Genomic DNA, 14530 nt, shown 5'->3' with positions numbered 1-14530 from the left:
CTTATTCGATAAAAATAATGGGCGTTTCTTAACGGAAGATCAACTATTATGTATATACAAGTATATATATATTTAATATAAATTCATTGAAAATGCTGATCTATATCACACTTGGGCAACGTATAATTATCAATTATATATTAGATTTCAATACCATTGCTTGTCTCTTTCTCCTTTCCCTCCCTATATCCATTTGATCTGTTCATCTTTATTTCTTGTAAGCTCTAATTGAACTCCAAGGTTCAGCACAGCATATGGCTTATGACATACCTGCGAGTCTAATGGCGGATAATAGTGTCTATAACACATGTATGCCAAAAGGTATCCTATCATAGATCCGGCAACCACATCTAAAATTTTATATAATAAAAGAGTTTTCTCTACAATTTGTTCTACAACTATGCTTACCTTGCCAATGATGATGATAATCGCAAGTTCTACTCAGCGCAATTACAAAAGCGACGCAAATTGGCAAAATAAATGCACACAATTTCCACGATTGTCCTTTGCCTACTAAGCTGAATGTACGTAGCTTTCCAGCTACGTATAGTGCAATAAAACCAAAGCTCGCAAATGCAACTGGAAAATGGATAATACCCAAGATGTTAAAGAGTCAGGCTGCCTTTAATTACTTGTCCTTTCGGGTAATACATACACGAAGAATGTCCGCTTGGAAATGACTTTCTTCCATCTCTTATAACAACTGGATTTCCATTGCACTGAAAGTCGGGATTTGTTTGTCCACTAGGGAAACACCTCCAAAAGAAATCTGGCCTGGGACGGCCTACGGATAATATATTTGTATCAGTTGCCGCTAAGAGAAGCAAGCTAATATTCCCGAATTCTTACCAACTATAAGTTTTAAAATGTCTGTAACTGCGCCATTGAATCCTAAAGCTAATGTTACAGATAATACTGCTTGATAGGAATCAGTTTTGTCCTTATAAACTAAGAAAGCAAGAAAGATAACTATGGTAGGCATCACGAAGACTAGGGGCTAGAAAGATATATTGGATCAATATCTTTGGTTATATGGATACACGACCACAAAAAGGGTTTGCATTAATTACGTTACCCATAATACTGTAGTTGGAACATACGAGTTGGTTCTAGGATTTTTATATAACCATAATTCATCCTCATGAATTTTCCTTGTAAACGGTTCTGCGTTTTCTAATTCGCTATGTACATAAACAATAAATTTCATTCACTTTTCCTTTCTTTTGAACATTTATATCGATCGAGTAATTCCATAATATAATATCGTGGTATTTTTTAAATATCATAATGATAAACAGCTTGCCATATTATACATCCAATGAAAACTTACATATATAATGCTGCTAAAACAATCCGCAATAATATGTCAAACCAAAATCCTGTCGAGAAATTCGTACGGCGTGTATTACCCATTGTAAATTTCAACAATCATACTTTACTTTTTCAAGTGTATATAAACAAGGAACAAAATTACAGAATTCATTCTAATCATTTATTCATTATATGTATTAGAGGTGTACGTGTGTGTACGTGTCTGTGTGTATGATGTATGTACAGCTACTTATATGTACTATACAGCAGCCGAACATTTAAGCAGGACTGATCGACCACGAACGTTCAGCTATTTTAGTGTGTAACCTAAAAATATATATACATATATGTTTTTAAGTTTTACAAGAACGTGGAAGAAAATTAATCAATTACTGATCACGATTTAAATATATATGTATAAAAATCAGGGCCACCCAATTCAAATTACTCGCAATATTCTTGAGATTCTGTAATTTTTCTAATAAAAAGATGCATCTTCACGCAAAATTGCATCTCACCTGTTCTAGTAAGTATGTATGATTCGAATAATAAAATTCATTACTTTTACACTTGAGAATCAGACTTGACGTGCGCCTATGCAGTATGCATTGAGCGAATTCCACTTACGCCCAAATCGCCCGCGATTTTTATTAGGGTAGGTTTCCCTATACGCGACTGGACGCATCATCAAAAATTTCAAAGTCGATTTTCTCGAAAATGGAGCGCAATATGAAAAAATCTTATTCCTTTTTCTCGACTTATTTACTTGTTATAAGTAGAAAAGAAAAGGTAACTTTTTTTTATATCGCGCTTAATTTTCAAGAAAATCGACTTTGAAGTTCTTGACGTTGCGTCCAGTCGCGTATAGGAAAACCTACCATAATGTAAGTCACGGGCGATTTGGGCGTAAGTGGAATTCGATCTTATAGCGAATTCGGTAACCCGCACTGACGTCTGCACTGGTGCTAAGAAATAGAGATCAGAAACAACCAATCGAAGTCATTTTCTGACACCGGTGCAGAGTCAGTGCGAGGTACCGAATTCGCTATTAGATACGTTCAGATCAGCGTGCGGCAGAATTGACTTGATGGTCAAACTATTCCGCGGAGGGGGATAACCAATCAACGCCAAGGTGGGAAAGAAACGGCGCCACCGTCAAGCCAAGCCAAGCTAGTCAAGCCAGGACAACCAGCGTCGCCGGAGAATCGGTTGTCGACGCTGGTTGGTTGCGGCCTCACCTAGTTTGACTAGTTGACTTTGTTTGGCGCTGGCGCCGTTTCGTTTTCCATCTTGGCGTTGATTAGTTTGACGTCCCGACGTCCCGTCTATATGCTCTAAGGTTCAGATACGTTTTTTTCAATTTCAATTGTTTTATTTCATTTCATGCGTCCGTTTTCGCCCCATTACGCCATTACGCGAATATAATGTATGTACATACATACTTACATAATATTCATCGAACCTCTGCCTCATTCCAACTATTTAGTTTAAAAAATAATTATTCCCCAAAGAATAGTTTTATGATGTATGTATTTATGTGCATACATATATATCAATAGATACGATATAAGGTCATGTCGATATGCTCACAATCTATATATAATTGATACGCGCTCTTTTCTATTCTTCCTTTTGTTTATTCATAAACGAGTACATTAAATTTCGATTTCCGTTTCGAAATCGTTGTACCCAAGTACGTAAATACATACGTACAAAATAATCGACACTGTGATGCGATAACCAAAAGTGTCCAATAGTAATAGTGAATACAGTACAACATAGTCTAGGTTAATTTCATAAACGAATCGTACACTCGATACGAGTTTTATAATTCGAAAGGAATCGATCCTCTACGCGTCTAGGACGCTTTACAATCGAGCATGTGATTTCATTTTATATAATAGACATCAGACTCGTCGCCACCACGCTGTGCACTCGGTGGTGATTACTTTCTTTCAAGTATCCAGTGGATAAATACATTGAGCTGCATTTACACGTATTTAAAGTGATAATAAAAGCAACTACTATCACAGGTATTATAATAAACAATTTATATATTCTTATTGCTTCTAGCTCTATGCATTCAAGAAGTAATATTTCAACTATTTATCGAAAAAATCAATTTCACAGTTATGGATATATTGTTTAACAACAACATTTAAAAGAAGAATGTTGGCAATAATGTCAGCAATGCCTTCCACGTCATCAAGTGGCTCTAGAGTGTCGAGTCCCATCAGCGATACTTTCGACGATAGTCCAAACAGATTGACCACGTATTTGCATCAGCTTGCTGGCTGCTATGAAATGAATGTCGACGTGGTTACAAAAGATCATTGTTATGCCCGCCCATGGAATTGGAAACCAGAAAATATATACGTGAAACCTGTAAAAAGGCTTTTCTTCCCCAAGAAAAGTGTACCAGCGTAAGCGATACATAATTTTGAAATGGAATTAAGCACAATAATACTATATCGTAATTTTTCATCTATTAGGGAGAAAGCCATTTGTGACGAAGAAATTGATGTAGAAGAAGATGCTGTCCAAGCATTTCTACCACCGGTAGATTTTACAAGAGCTCACCATCAAATGGACGAACTTCAAAGGTTGGCTAATTTTGCTCGGCAAGATGAAAACGAAGATTGGGAAGAACAACTTGATAAAATTCCATGGTCTCCGGTTCAGAATCGAATATTTACCAAAGTGCTTGAAATATTAAATTCAGAGAGACTCGCAAGATTAGCCAAAGCAAGTAGTCTTATAGAACCAATTCATCGACGTACATTAGTCGATACAGCTGCAAGAAGATTTAGAGAAACATTGGCGTCCGCTGGTTGGGATTGGAGGCTCGCGCAATGGTTGCATAGTCTATTATTCGATCACCTTCCTCAACAATACCTTGGAATCTATCTGGACATATTGCAAACGTTAAGACTGAAAATTCCTCAACTTATCGATAAAATGATTGCTGTACAGCCAAATATCAATGCAAAAACAGGTTCTATAACATGGGAAACTCTTGGATCTCTTCTAAAACGATCGTGGGATCCAATTAGTCCGAGTTTAAATATCAATAGAATTGTAATTATGGTTGATTACATAGATCAGGCTTGGGAATTAAGTGATCTTTCCGGTCGACTTTCAGAAGCAACGCCAATTTATAGCTTAGGAAATTCTTTACAAAAAAGATCCTATGTTGCTTCTGAAACTCTGCCGAAAAGATCGCTTAATTCCCAGGCCTGACATAGATTATTGCACGCTGGTATATGTAATTATTATTGTCATTATTGTTGTAGAAAAAATTACCAGGAAATCCAATTTTAATAATAGCCCCTTCCGGTGTCGGATCTAATATCTCTTCTCGACAACACAAGTGGATCTCTCAATTAGGAGCTTTAGGGATGGTTGTTACCGTTCATACACATTTAGGATTGACAGCCAATAGAATGACCATGATGGTGTGCATCGACCAACTGGTTCAGGCTACAAGGACTAAAATACAAGACGTTAGAAGCGATTGCCCTGGCCAACCAATAGTACTGGTTGGTTTTAATACCGGTGCTGCCCTTGCGTGTCAGGTATATGTTTAGTTGTTGTTGATGCCCTTGATGTTTCACTGTAAAATGTAACGTGTCATTTTAATATTCACAGGTAGCGCAGTTGGAACATGTAACCGCCGTTATTTGTCTCGGTTTCCCTTTTTCTACGGTCGAGGGAAAACGGAATACGCCTGATGATACGCTAATGGATATTCGGTGTCCGGTTATGTTCATTATTGGGCAAAATGCTACACTTGTAAGGGGCGATGATTTGGAAGGTCTTAGGGAAAGGATGTTGGTAGAAACAAGTTTGATAGTAGTTGGATCGGCTGATGATCATTTAAGAATATCTACCGCAAGAAAGATATCGGAAGGTATTACGCAAAGTATGGCGGATAGATGTATCTTGGATGAAATCGGAGACTTTGTGGGTAGTATTCTCTCGCAACCACACCCCTTACCATTAAGATCAATGTCATTGTCAAATTATGAGAATAAAAGCAACAGAAAAGAGTCTCGGAAACGAAGAAACTCGACAAGTAGTTTTGTGGATAGTGAACCGAATTCTCCAACAGTAAAGAGATGTCGCCCGAATACACCGATATCTCCGATTACAGTGTCCGTTGGACACAACGCACAATCACCTGAAACTACGATTCCTAAAGCAGCAACATTCGGCGCGCAATCGAGTTTGGTGACAGTGAGTGGAGCACATACGAGTCACACACAGACGGTAAAGCGAAAACCTCGCGTGATCAATAACCAGAAAGCTCACTATGTAGAGCACCCGATGTCGTCTAGATTTCCCGGTCAGGTAAATCATTTCTATTAATGTACTACTAATTAAGGAGACTTGTGTAATTAGAAATACGCAACTCCAAGGAAACGAAGCGTAAATGCGACAGAGTACACGTACATTTTTATTTCAGCAGAATTCCAATTCAGATAATGGCGGCATAACGTTAAATATCGGCTCTTTGGCAAGTCTAGCGCCAATCGGTCCGATACGTCTAGCTCCGGCGGCATCGTCGACAAGTCAAACTGTATCTACCACCCAAAAATTAACTACACCCAAGTACTCGGTTGCCTCGGCTAAAGTGCCCAAGATTATACCGGCCAATCTACAACTACAGAATCTACCAAAAATGAAAGCAATCGTATCGTCCAACAAAGCTTTCTCTAAAGTAATGTCAAACAACTACAGGCATCTTAATATTTCTGATGTACACGCTGATGCAAAATTGCTCAAAGTTTTACAAACAACACCAGGAAACCAAATTGGATTGAATACGCCTACTGCAGGTAGTGTACCCATGTTTCAAAATTAATACACGGTAATCAACTACTCGCTGCCGATTCATCTCTTATAGAATGTATTATTCTATATCCCCTTCATAGCGATACACGGTTTACCTACGGTTGGGGCGACAAATGGATCTTTATCGAATATCTTGCTAAATGGCAAAAGTTCAATGACACTCGCCACAATCTCGTCGTCATCATCGTCCTCATCCTCTTCGTCTTTGTCCTCCTCGTCCTCGTCGTCGTCGTCCTCGTCCTCGTCGTCCTCATCGTCGTCGTCGTCGTCGTCGTCGTCGTCGTCGTCGTCGTCATCGTCGTCATCTACGCGTGTATCAGCAGCGGCTTGTAGTATTCTACCGACACACAACACGGCTGCGGCAACTAGCGTAGCATCGACTACTACTGCATCGACCATATCAAAAGGTAGAATATTATCATCTAATCGGGTACCAAGTAATTCGCCTACGTCATAGTATCTCGCTTAGTTTTCCATTAAATGTACAAAAAGCTTTGGAATCAGCAAAAAGAATGAATTACAGAATCTGAAGCCTATGACTTTCGAAGGGTACTTTGATTTTCTAAATCTAAACGATAACCAGTTTTGTACATATGTGTATAAATATAAATATAACACGATTGTAATATGTATGCTCGAATTATATTTGGTAAATTCACACGTAATATACACGTAGAAACACTAATTGATCTATCGAATTTACCTCGAGATACGATCCCAGAGGACACTTGATAGTATTGCTAGCAAAAGTAAATTCTCATTTAATTGAACCGTGCGCGGGATTGATGGTAAATATAGATCTCTACGCGCGACAAGCATCTCGAAAATGACGCGCGCGTAGTGTCGAGGGAAATAGGAGCGTTGGAAGAGAAAGTGTTGATCGAGTCACCCCTATTCGCATATTCCTCGGTGCTTATTACATCGTGTGAATTTCTATCGTATCAAGGACCTTTCGTTGTTTCGCAGGTACATCTATCGTTACCACTCGACACACTAAATAGTTGACAACTTCCATCAATTACCGTCCTATTCTTCAACACTTGCTTTTTAATTGAAAATTATTTTTCATATTCTAAACACGCGCATGAATATTGAATAGTGTTGAGATAGGAGTATAGAAATGTTCTTTTTTCTCGTAAAATCTACCTAAATGTGAGATTCTAGGAGCTCCTTTCTCTTTCCTTCACTACTACCTACCTACCTACATACATACACACATTCATACATACATACACACATTCACCATTTTTATCTGTTTTCAAATGCCTTGATAGTCAACGTGGAATGACAATAAAAAAAAGTACATGACTTAATAAATCCGATAGACCTTGGTTATTTCTAGTCTTGATATCTCGTCTAGAATATTTATATATTTGTTTGTCGATTTCTCCGGGTGTCGTACGTACTGGAATGATTCTCGTTGTATAGAAATTTAAAGAGAATTTATTAGTATAGTATACGCACGTTTTTCGTACATCTTTGGTCAGCATGTAATGTAAAAAAACATATTGCTCCGGGTGTAGCACGTATTTGTATCATTTTACACAAGTTGATATACAAATTTATATATTCGAAAGCATTTAAAGTAATATGTTGTAAATATATCACTACCATCTTTTCTTTTGTATTAAATAAACATTTTTTCATGTAATTTGAATTTATTTGTTTCCTCACCCTACTCCTGCTCAATATTAGCAAAGTGTGCGAGCTATTGCAATAGAATTAGACAGATTACGATTATTGGTGCGTAGCCGTTTAATCAAGCTTCTCATTTATTTATTTCTCTTTACATTTTCAACTACATATTTATATTTGGCTCGGTGGCACGCTCGGCGTACTTTACATACTTTAAACGAATGAGCAAGATAAATATTAATTAGTTGAATGTTCCTCACTACTAACGCTTGGTCAAACTTTAATTCGATTAACGCTCGTAATATCGTTACGAGTAGAATAGTCTCTACGAAATGGGTCATTCTGATTTTATTACGACAACGAGAAATACAACAACACGGGCGCACACACGTACGCATACACACAACGTTATCCGACAAGTTTTTAGTGTTTTTAAATTATTATTGTACAAACTGTACTTGATGTAAAAAGTTTTAGACGAGACTCTATCCTCGAATGGAATTTGCATCGAGTCGATAAATTATCAATATGTATATTAGCTTGTCTATATTAATGATTTAAAAGATTCTCGAACCTTACCTACATATTTTATAGTGATGGACGACATGGCAACAACCACCGGTAACTCTTCGCATCCTGTGCAGAGTTCTACCCACACATTGGACGCAATCAAGATGTCACAATTAGCCCAACAACAAGTAACGACCTGTATTAACAGCAATAACTCTCATAATACATCGTGTGGGAACGTAATTATGGTTGAAAGTTCTCTTGTTGCTAAACCCATTTATTCGTCAGTCGTGTTACCATTGACTAGCCATAGCTCGACAACTATTTTACCACCTTCCAACAAACTGAAAGCTATCCAGAAATCTACGAAAGGAGTGTCAAAAATTACAGTGAGCGCGTCCAATTTACAAAGAATTCACAAAGCAAACCCTACAAGCAAGGCATTACAAAAGAATTGCCTCGTAAATGATATCGACGATGATTTGGGAAACATACTAGATATACCAATAATATTTGCAAAGGATGACGATAATTTAAATTCTATCGAAAGGAATCCACCTTTGCCACAAGTAGCTGTACCTGCAGATGTTTATGAAAAGAACGCATCTAAACTACTAAATAGTAGTAGTACCAGAGTTGTTCTGATAAGCAACAAGCAAGACAAACTCCATCATCAGACAAGTACTAGCAAATTATTCGTATCACCTTGTACTCGAACAATTACATGTCCTAATGTAGATATAGCAAGTTTAAATCACGCGATGATGCGGGCAAGAGCCCAGAATCCCGCCGCATCTAAACCTAAAGCCGTAATCCCGATACACACTCGTACTAGTCAACCCACCATCAAATACACTAAAATAATCCTCGCGAAAAGGAATTCTCAACCATCCCAGGGAGACAATAAGAACGATAAGAGCGATAAGAATGAGCGGGTTGTTGTTACAAAGGCAATTGACAAAATTAATACGCCAAAGCTGTTGAACCATAACAAGGATGAGCATAAGTATGCGCGGATTACGGAGAGACAATTTAGAGAAAGCGAGTACAAGTCGGCAGACGAAACGTTAGAAATCGAAGATGCTATAAAGATGAATATCATAGAACGTAAATGCATACCTATGCAGCGAGTTGATTCGACATCGCCGACAAACCATGACAATGCCAACCAAACTTTTACTGAAACAAAGGTAAATATAAAAGACGATAATCTATTGCAACGTAATAGATGAGAGAATGCTACCTACTTGCAAACATGGAAATCATACACCAATTGAAACACTACATCTTTGTCCGGAGACACAAGTTTTATAATCAACCAATGTACATCATTTCCTATCGCCTAATTGTACGCAAGTTTAAACGTAAAAAAAGAGAGGAAAAGGAAAAGAAATTCCGAAAATTTTCCTACAGAAAATAAGAAATTTCTTTAGAAAGATGTTTACAACGAATATACATCGTACGAGAGAGAGAGAGAGAGAGAGAGAGAGAGAGAGAGAGAGAGAGAGAGAGAGAGAGAGAGTACTGCGTAGTGATGCTCAAATATGTACCAATATTACATCTTCAAGCATTGAATTCTGTTAACTCTATTAATGCGTGTTATTTATTGTTCCAAAGATCAAGTATCAAAGTATCTTTCCGTATTTAACGATTTAAAATTCTATTAATTGTGATAATAAAGAGAAATACACATGTATATATAAAAAATATATATATATATATGTATTGTACATGGAAAACAACAACTATTTATAGTATCCATTTTCAATTATTTATAAATCCGTGTATCACGGTTCTGAAACGAACAAAATGATTGTTTACATTATTTGTAATTGATTCGAAAATACGCGCAGTTTCAAAGGTTTTGTAAACGATACGCCACTGATCTCATTGTTGTCAATCATGTTGCAACGTAAATTTCAACTATTGATTGCTTTATAATAATCTATGCATCCAGCCTTGGGTAATTCATTATTTATTATGGTATTGATGTAATCCTCGAAGTCACTGTTGATAAAGCGATGGGTTGTCAAGGATCCGGTAGATTTCGTAGGTTTGGGAACTGGCACCGCTGGCTTGAATACAACACCAGTTGGATCAAAATCAATGTACAGTTGTTCCGGGCTTCTAAAAGAAATGAATAAATTTTCTATCTCGTCAGAATACATTACTCTACGCATAGAGTCGTGGGTGGACACTTACAGTTTGGCAATTTCCGGAGGCAGACTGCCTTCGCCGGTCGAAGGCACACCCCAAGCTACATTTCTTGCTAGTTTTTGTACAGTACTGTGATAATGTCGCTAAAATCGGCAACAAAACAAACGTCCACGAGAATGTTAATAATACGTTATGTAGTTGCACTAATCCAACTATATGCATACATATGTACTATTGCGAGATGGGAAGAAGGCCGACTACCCACAAGCTGAAATACTTTTAGGTTCTTAGCGGCTGTCCATATCCGCGGGCTGTCGTGATTTGTTTCATTCACGTTCTGCGTTACGCGGCGGACTTTGTTGCAAGGGATTGAGTGGAGCGAGCGAGCGATTTCCCTTGCCTCTGTGACATTTCATTCAGCTTGTGGGTAGTCGGCCTTCTTCCCATCCCGCAATAGTATATGTACATGTACATACCTGCAAAGCTGCGAGTTCCCATAGTGCTGAACGATCCGCATTGCAGCACTCGGGTTCTTGCAATTCTGGTTGATAAAAACCGTCTCCAGTACTACAGTCAGTATCTAATAAAACATCTGCTGCTTTTCCAAGTTGCAAACTTTGTTTTATAATGGCCAGTATGCTGGCAGCCACATTATGTTGGGATTGTAATGTCACGATGGCTATTCTTTTGATAAATGCTGTCAAGCGATCTCGCGCGATTCTTTTTCTTCTATGAATTAGAACTTGCAGTAAAGTCTTTATAAGAATCTCTGTCTCTGACTGGGTCTTACCACAGTGAATGTTTAACAAATTTTTATATAGATGTACATAAAACCTACAGAATATAATTATAATTTGAGTAGTGAGTTTCCGCTCAACACCCTTGGAATCGCTTTTCTATAAGGACACAAACCTATAAGGATCCAGATTCAATGCCGAACCTTGACCCGATAATATTATAAATACACATTGAATGCAATGTAATTGATCCCTCAGACTTGGATTGCCATGTTCCATCAATTGATCTATGGCAGTCATTAAATCTTGGTAAAATTCCAAGTTTATACAATGCGCAAATCTGTAATTATATCACATATAAACAAGTATGTAATGTAATGTAAAGCTAAAAAAGAAATGTAGATAAAAGTTACTGTACTTTGCCAAGCCCTCGAGGCAAATAGATAAAATTTTACTATTCGGAGCTTGTTTTAAAATTCTGAAATAAACTGTAAACACTATGCCTGTTATTTCAGTGAGCAGTTTTTCTTTAGACAATTTATTCTCTTCAGCTTTGGTTTCAAGTAATTCTCTTTCGACTTGCTCAAGCTTCTTATTCTTCTTTCGCTCTCGTTTGCTTAAGGCAAGAATTCTCTGCTTATGAGACATAAGCTTTCTCTGTTTAGTCTCGTCTTCTTTTTCTTTGTCCAAGTTGACGTCTTTTATGCGAAGAGACAAAAGTACAGTGACAACTTGCGGGTGAACAGAATGAGCCTTTAATTTTATATACTGATTTAGCTTGCGCACTATCTGAAAGTTTTATAAATAATAATAATGCTACCACTGCTATTAGGATATAGGATCGTAAGTGTATTTAAGTGTACAAATTCCTTACTGTAAGCGACAATTCAATCCGTTTGTCTTGCTCGAATACTCGAGAGATGCACTTTGCCACATACTCTCTTACAAACTGATGTTTATTATCCAATAATGGTATAAGGAAACTCGCTATGTTTACAGAATAGTTGAAATAAGGATGAGTGGTTAGAAGATCGCACAAGCATGTTACCGAAAGCTCGCCCAATTCGATTTCGTGCTGTTTTAATTGTCGCGTATCTCCTCTCTTCTTTCTTAGTACGCCAGACATCTTTTCTAATTTCTGCAAATAACGCTTGTAATTGCTTAATAATGTGGTCTCGTGATCCCGCAATGCCAGTGTTGACTTTTTCACTAGAGATGAAAAAAATTATAACATAATTAACAGTATCGATTGGGTCCTCAACTCTTCACTCATCACGGTTACATACATTTTACACCTTCTTCTTGAGATTGTAGAATATTATAGGATGGTAGCAGATCTTTGAAAACTTCTAACAAAGATACAGTTGCTAATTTCCTAACTGTGATCCATACTTGTGGATCTGTTTCTTCCATTAATTCTAACAGTGCCCTGAAATTTTCAGACTTGAGCTCGGGTGCTTCTAAAAGACTACTGGAAAGTAACCCAATCTTTAAACGTTTAGATCTTAATAGTTGTTCGCGACACGCCACGAGTTCTATCACGGACACAGGTCCGGCATTCTCATTTTTCTCTTCGTTCTGAAACATTGGCTAGTACAGAAAAACCTTTTATAGGGAGTCAAGTTACCGATACATTTATCTGGCAAATTTATTTTGGATGCTTACGCGTAACAATGTTTCCATTTCCATACAGTCTTCTGTCTGCACCCGATTGTGTACCTCGTTGGACCTAGTTTCAGCATCTCGATCGTTGCATTCCGAGATTAGTCTTTTCTCCACAACACCATTCCGAGTCTTTGTAGGTAGTAACATACGAACCTTTTCTGTACCCTTTCCCTCGATTATCCTCGACATATCACTCTCGTACATTTCCTCAAACATTTCTTCATTTGTCCTCCCCTTACTCTTTTCTTTCCTTCTTACATCACCCCTTCTAAATAACACATAATTCCGAGTGAAGAGATCAGAATGAACTTGAGATATAGCACCAATACCAACAAACGTGTTTCAGCTTACTCGTTTAAATGTACTTCCTTCAACAGATGGTAGGATTTATTAGAAATAGCTTCTCTAAGAAAGTTCAAATCATCCTCTTCAACCATATCCATAAGATCTTGCCCATGGTCGCTTTCTTCTTCCTCCTCTATCGATTCTGGATGCGACGTTACTGCTTTCTGAACATGTGTCTTTGCTGGTTTGTGCCGTTGTGTTTTAATTTTCCCTTGCCTCGTAAGCTTAGTCCTTTTCTGATTATTTCTTTTAATCGCGCTAATTCTCACCTTCTTCTGTTTTATTAAAAACACACATATTTTTGTTTAATCATTTCAAATATTGCTAAGCTAAAAACAATGCTTACATACACGATCTTTAAATAAAATAATTAGGTTACCTCTTGGATTATTATTTTGATTTTCAAATAGTAACGTGATTTCTACTCACCCCCATCCTTGCGTACTTTCAATTATCGTTCTAGTAAAATCTTTACTCGCTAAAACAATTAAAGACGATTGTCCGTTTACCGATTAAGATTAATTAATCGTAAACAAAACAGCACACCGCTTACACTTGATTTCTCTCAATACTGACAACACGTGTCCCTGTATTGTACCGCTATATTAGCTATATCCTTGATAGTTATGTGCGCGCCCTCTACATAAACTTAATGAAACGAAAGCGAGAGAAATCTTAAAATTTCTTTCTTCAAACAAATGGTAAATGATGGTAAACAATCATTCTTCTTGCTGAGAAACGGTTAAGCAACTCGTTTTGCAAAAATTGCTTTAAAACTAAAAAATCCAAGCCCTAATTTTTATTTATACGAACAAAAAAATCCCTAACTTTGTCTTTTGTTAGTAGCTTCAAGGTGGGGTCCCCCTTAAATAACTTTAAATACAAATACAAATGAAAGTGAGAAAATTATTCGAAGCTTCAGATGAATTCCCGCCGAATGAAAAAATTATCTGTGGCCGTCGGATGAATTCCCGTCGAATAAAAAAATTATTTGTGGAGCTTCGAATAAAAAATAAGGATATACTTCCGAATGGCCCAGCGGCCGATCGACACGAGGTTTGAGGGGAGGGGGTGCGGACCCTTTTTTTTTAACTGCATACACTGCATTCAAAAAAATTTTTTTTTGCCTCCATTTATCTTCCCCAGACGCAACTTTTACGCGCTAAGCTGTTTCGAGTTTCGAAAATTTGATTTTTTTGGCCCACCCTAATATATATACTTGCATGTTTAGTACATTACAAGCGATTGAAATCTTGCAAGCTTTTATCATCTAAAAATTCAATTAGTAGGACTACGATCGAATTGGAATTTCTAAA

At 37.3% G+C, this 14530-nt stretch overlaps 3 protein-coding genes across 9 annotated transcripts; 1 reads left to right on the top strand and 2 right to left on the bottom strand.

The window, feature by feature from the left end:
- Positions 1–46: 46 nt before the first annotated feature.
- Positions 47–1559, bottom strand: LOC143374127 (phospholipid phosphatase 5). The gene is made up of 6 exons (XM_076822033.1): positions 1331–1559; positions 1076–1181; positions 850–997; positions 656–784; positions 409–579; positions 47–350 (listed from the first exon to the last, which is right to left on the bottom strand). The coding sequence occupies exons 1-6, from the start codon at positions 1411–1413 to the stop codon at positions 184–186; spliced, it is 804 nt and encodes a 267-aa protein (XP_076678148.1). The 5' UTR covers positions 1414–1559; the 3' UTR covers positions 47–183.
- Positions 1560–2851: 1292 nt separating this feature from the next.
- Positions 2852–11663, top strand: Rcd1 (Reduction in Cnn dots 1). 6 transcript variants are annotated; one of them, XM_076822581.1, is made up of 8 exons: positions 2853–3344; positions 3442–3734; positions 3804–4389; positions 4605–4886; positions 4960–5661; positions 5777–6149; positions 6246–6572; positions 8395–11663. In XM_076822581.1, exons 2-8 carry the CDS (start codon positions 3481–3483, stop codon positions 9540–9542), a joined length of 3672 nt encoding a protein of 1223 aa, XP_076678696.1. In that variant the 5' UTR covers positions 2853–3344; positions 3442–3480; the 3' UTR covers positions 9543–11663. The 6 variants fall into 6 exon arrangements, with proteins under 6 accessions (XP_076678697.1, XP_076678696.1, XP_076678693.1 ...); XM_076822578.1 differs by having other exon boundaries at positions 2857–3252; positions 3385–3734; positions 5777–6152; XM_076822579.1 differs by having other exon boundaries at positions 2857–3307; positions 5777–6152.
- On the bottom strand, positions 7421–13813 carry Noc3 (Nucleolar complex protein 3). Of its 2 annotated transcripts, none has more exons than XM_076822583.1 (10): positions 13644–13813; positions 13221–13489; positions 12870–13137; positions 12491–12794; positions 12079–12413; positions 11623–11993; positions 11380–11544; positions 10944–11301; positions 10513–10610; positions 7421–10437 (listed from the first exon to the last, which is right to left on the bottom strand). In XM_076822583.1, the coding sequence occupies exons 1-10, from the start codon at positions 13647–13649 to the stop codon at positions 10230–10232; spliced, it is 2382 nt and encodes a 793-aa protein (XP_076678698.1). In that variant the 5' UTR covers positions 13650–13813; the 3' UTR covers positions 7421–10229. The 2 variants fall into 2 exon arrangements, with proteins under 2 accessions (XP_076678698.1, XP_076678700.1); XM_076822585.1 differs by having other exon boundaries at positions 12491–12782.
- Positions 13814–14530: the final 717 nt, after the last annotated feature.

Source organism: Andrena cerasifolii, chromosome 10 (genome assembly GCF_050908995.1).
Source record: "Andrena cerasifolii isolate SP2316 chromosome 10, iyAndCera1_principal, whole genome shotgun sequence".
In the NCBI taxonomy this organism is placed as follows: domain Eukaryota; kingdom Metazoa; phylum Arthropoda; class Insecta; order Hymenoptera; family Andrenidae; genus Andrena; species Andrena cerasifolii.
Note: the sequence above shows the minus strand (reverse complement) of the source record. Positions and strands in the feature narration are given on the sequence as shown.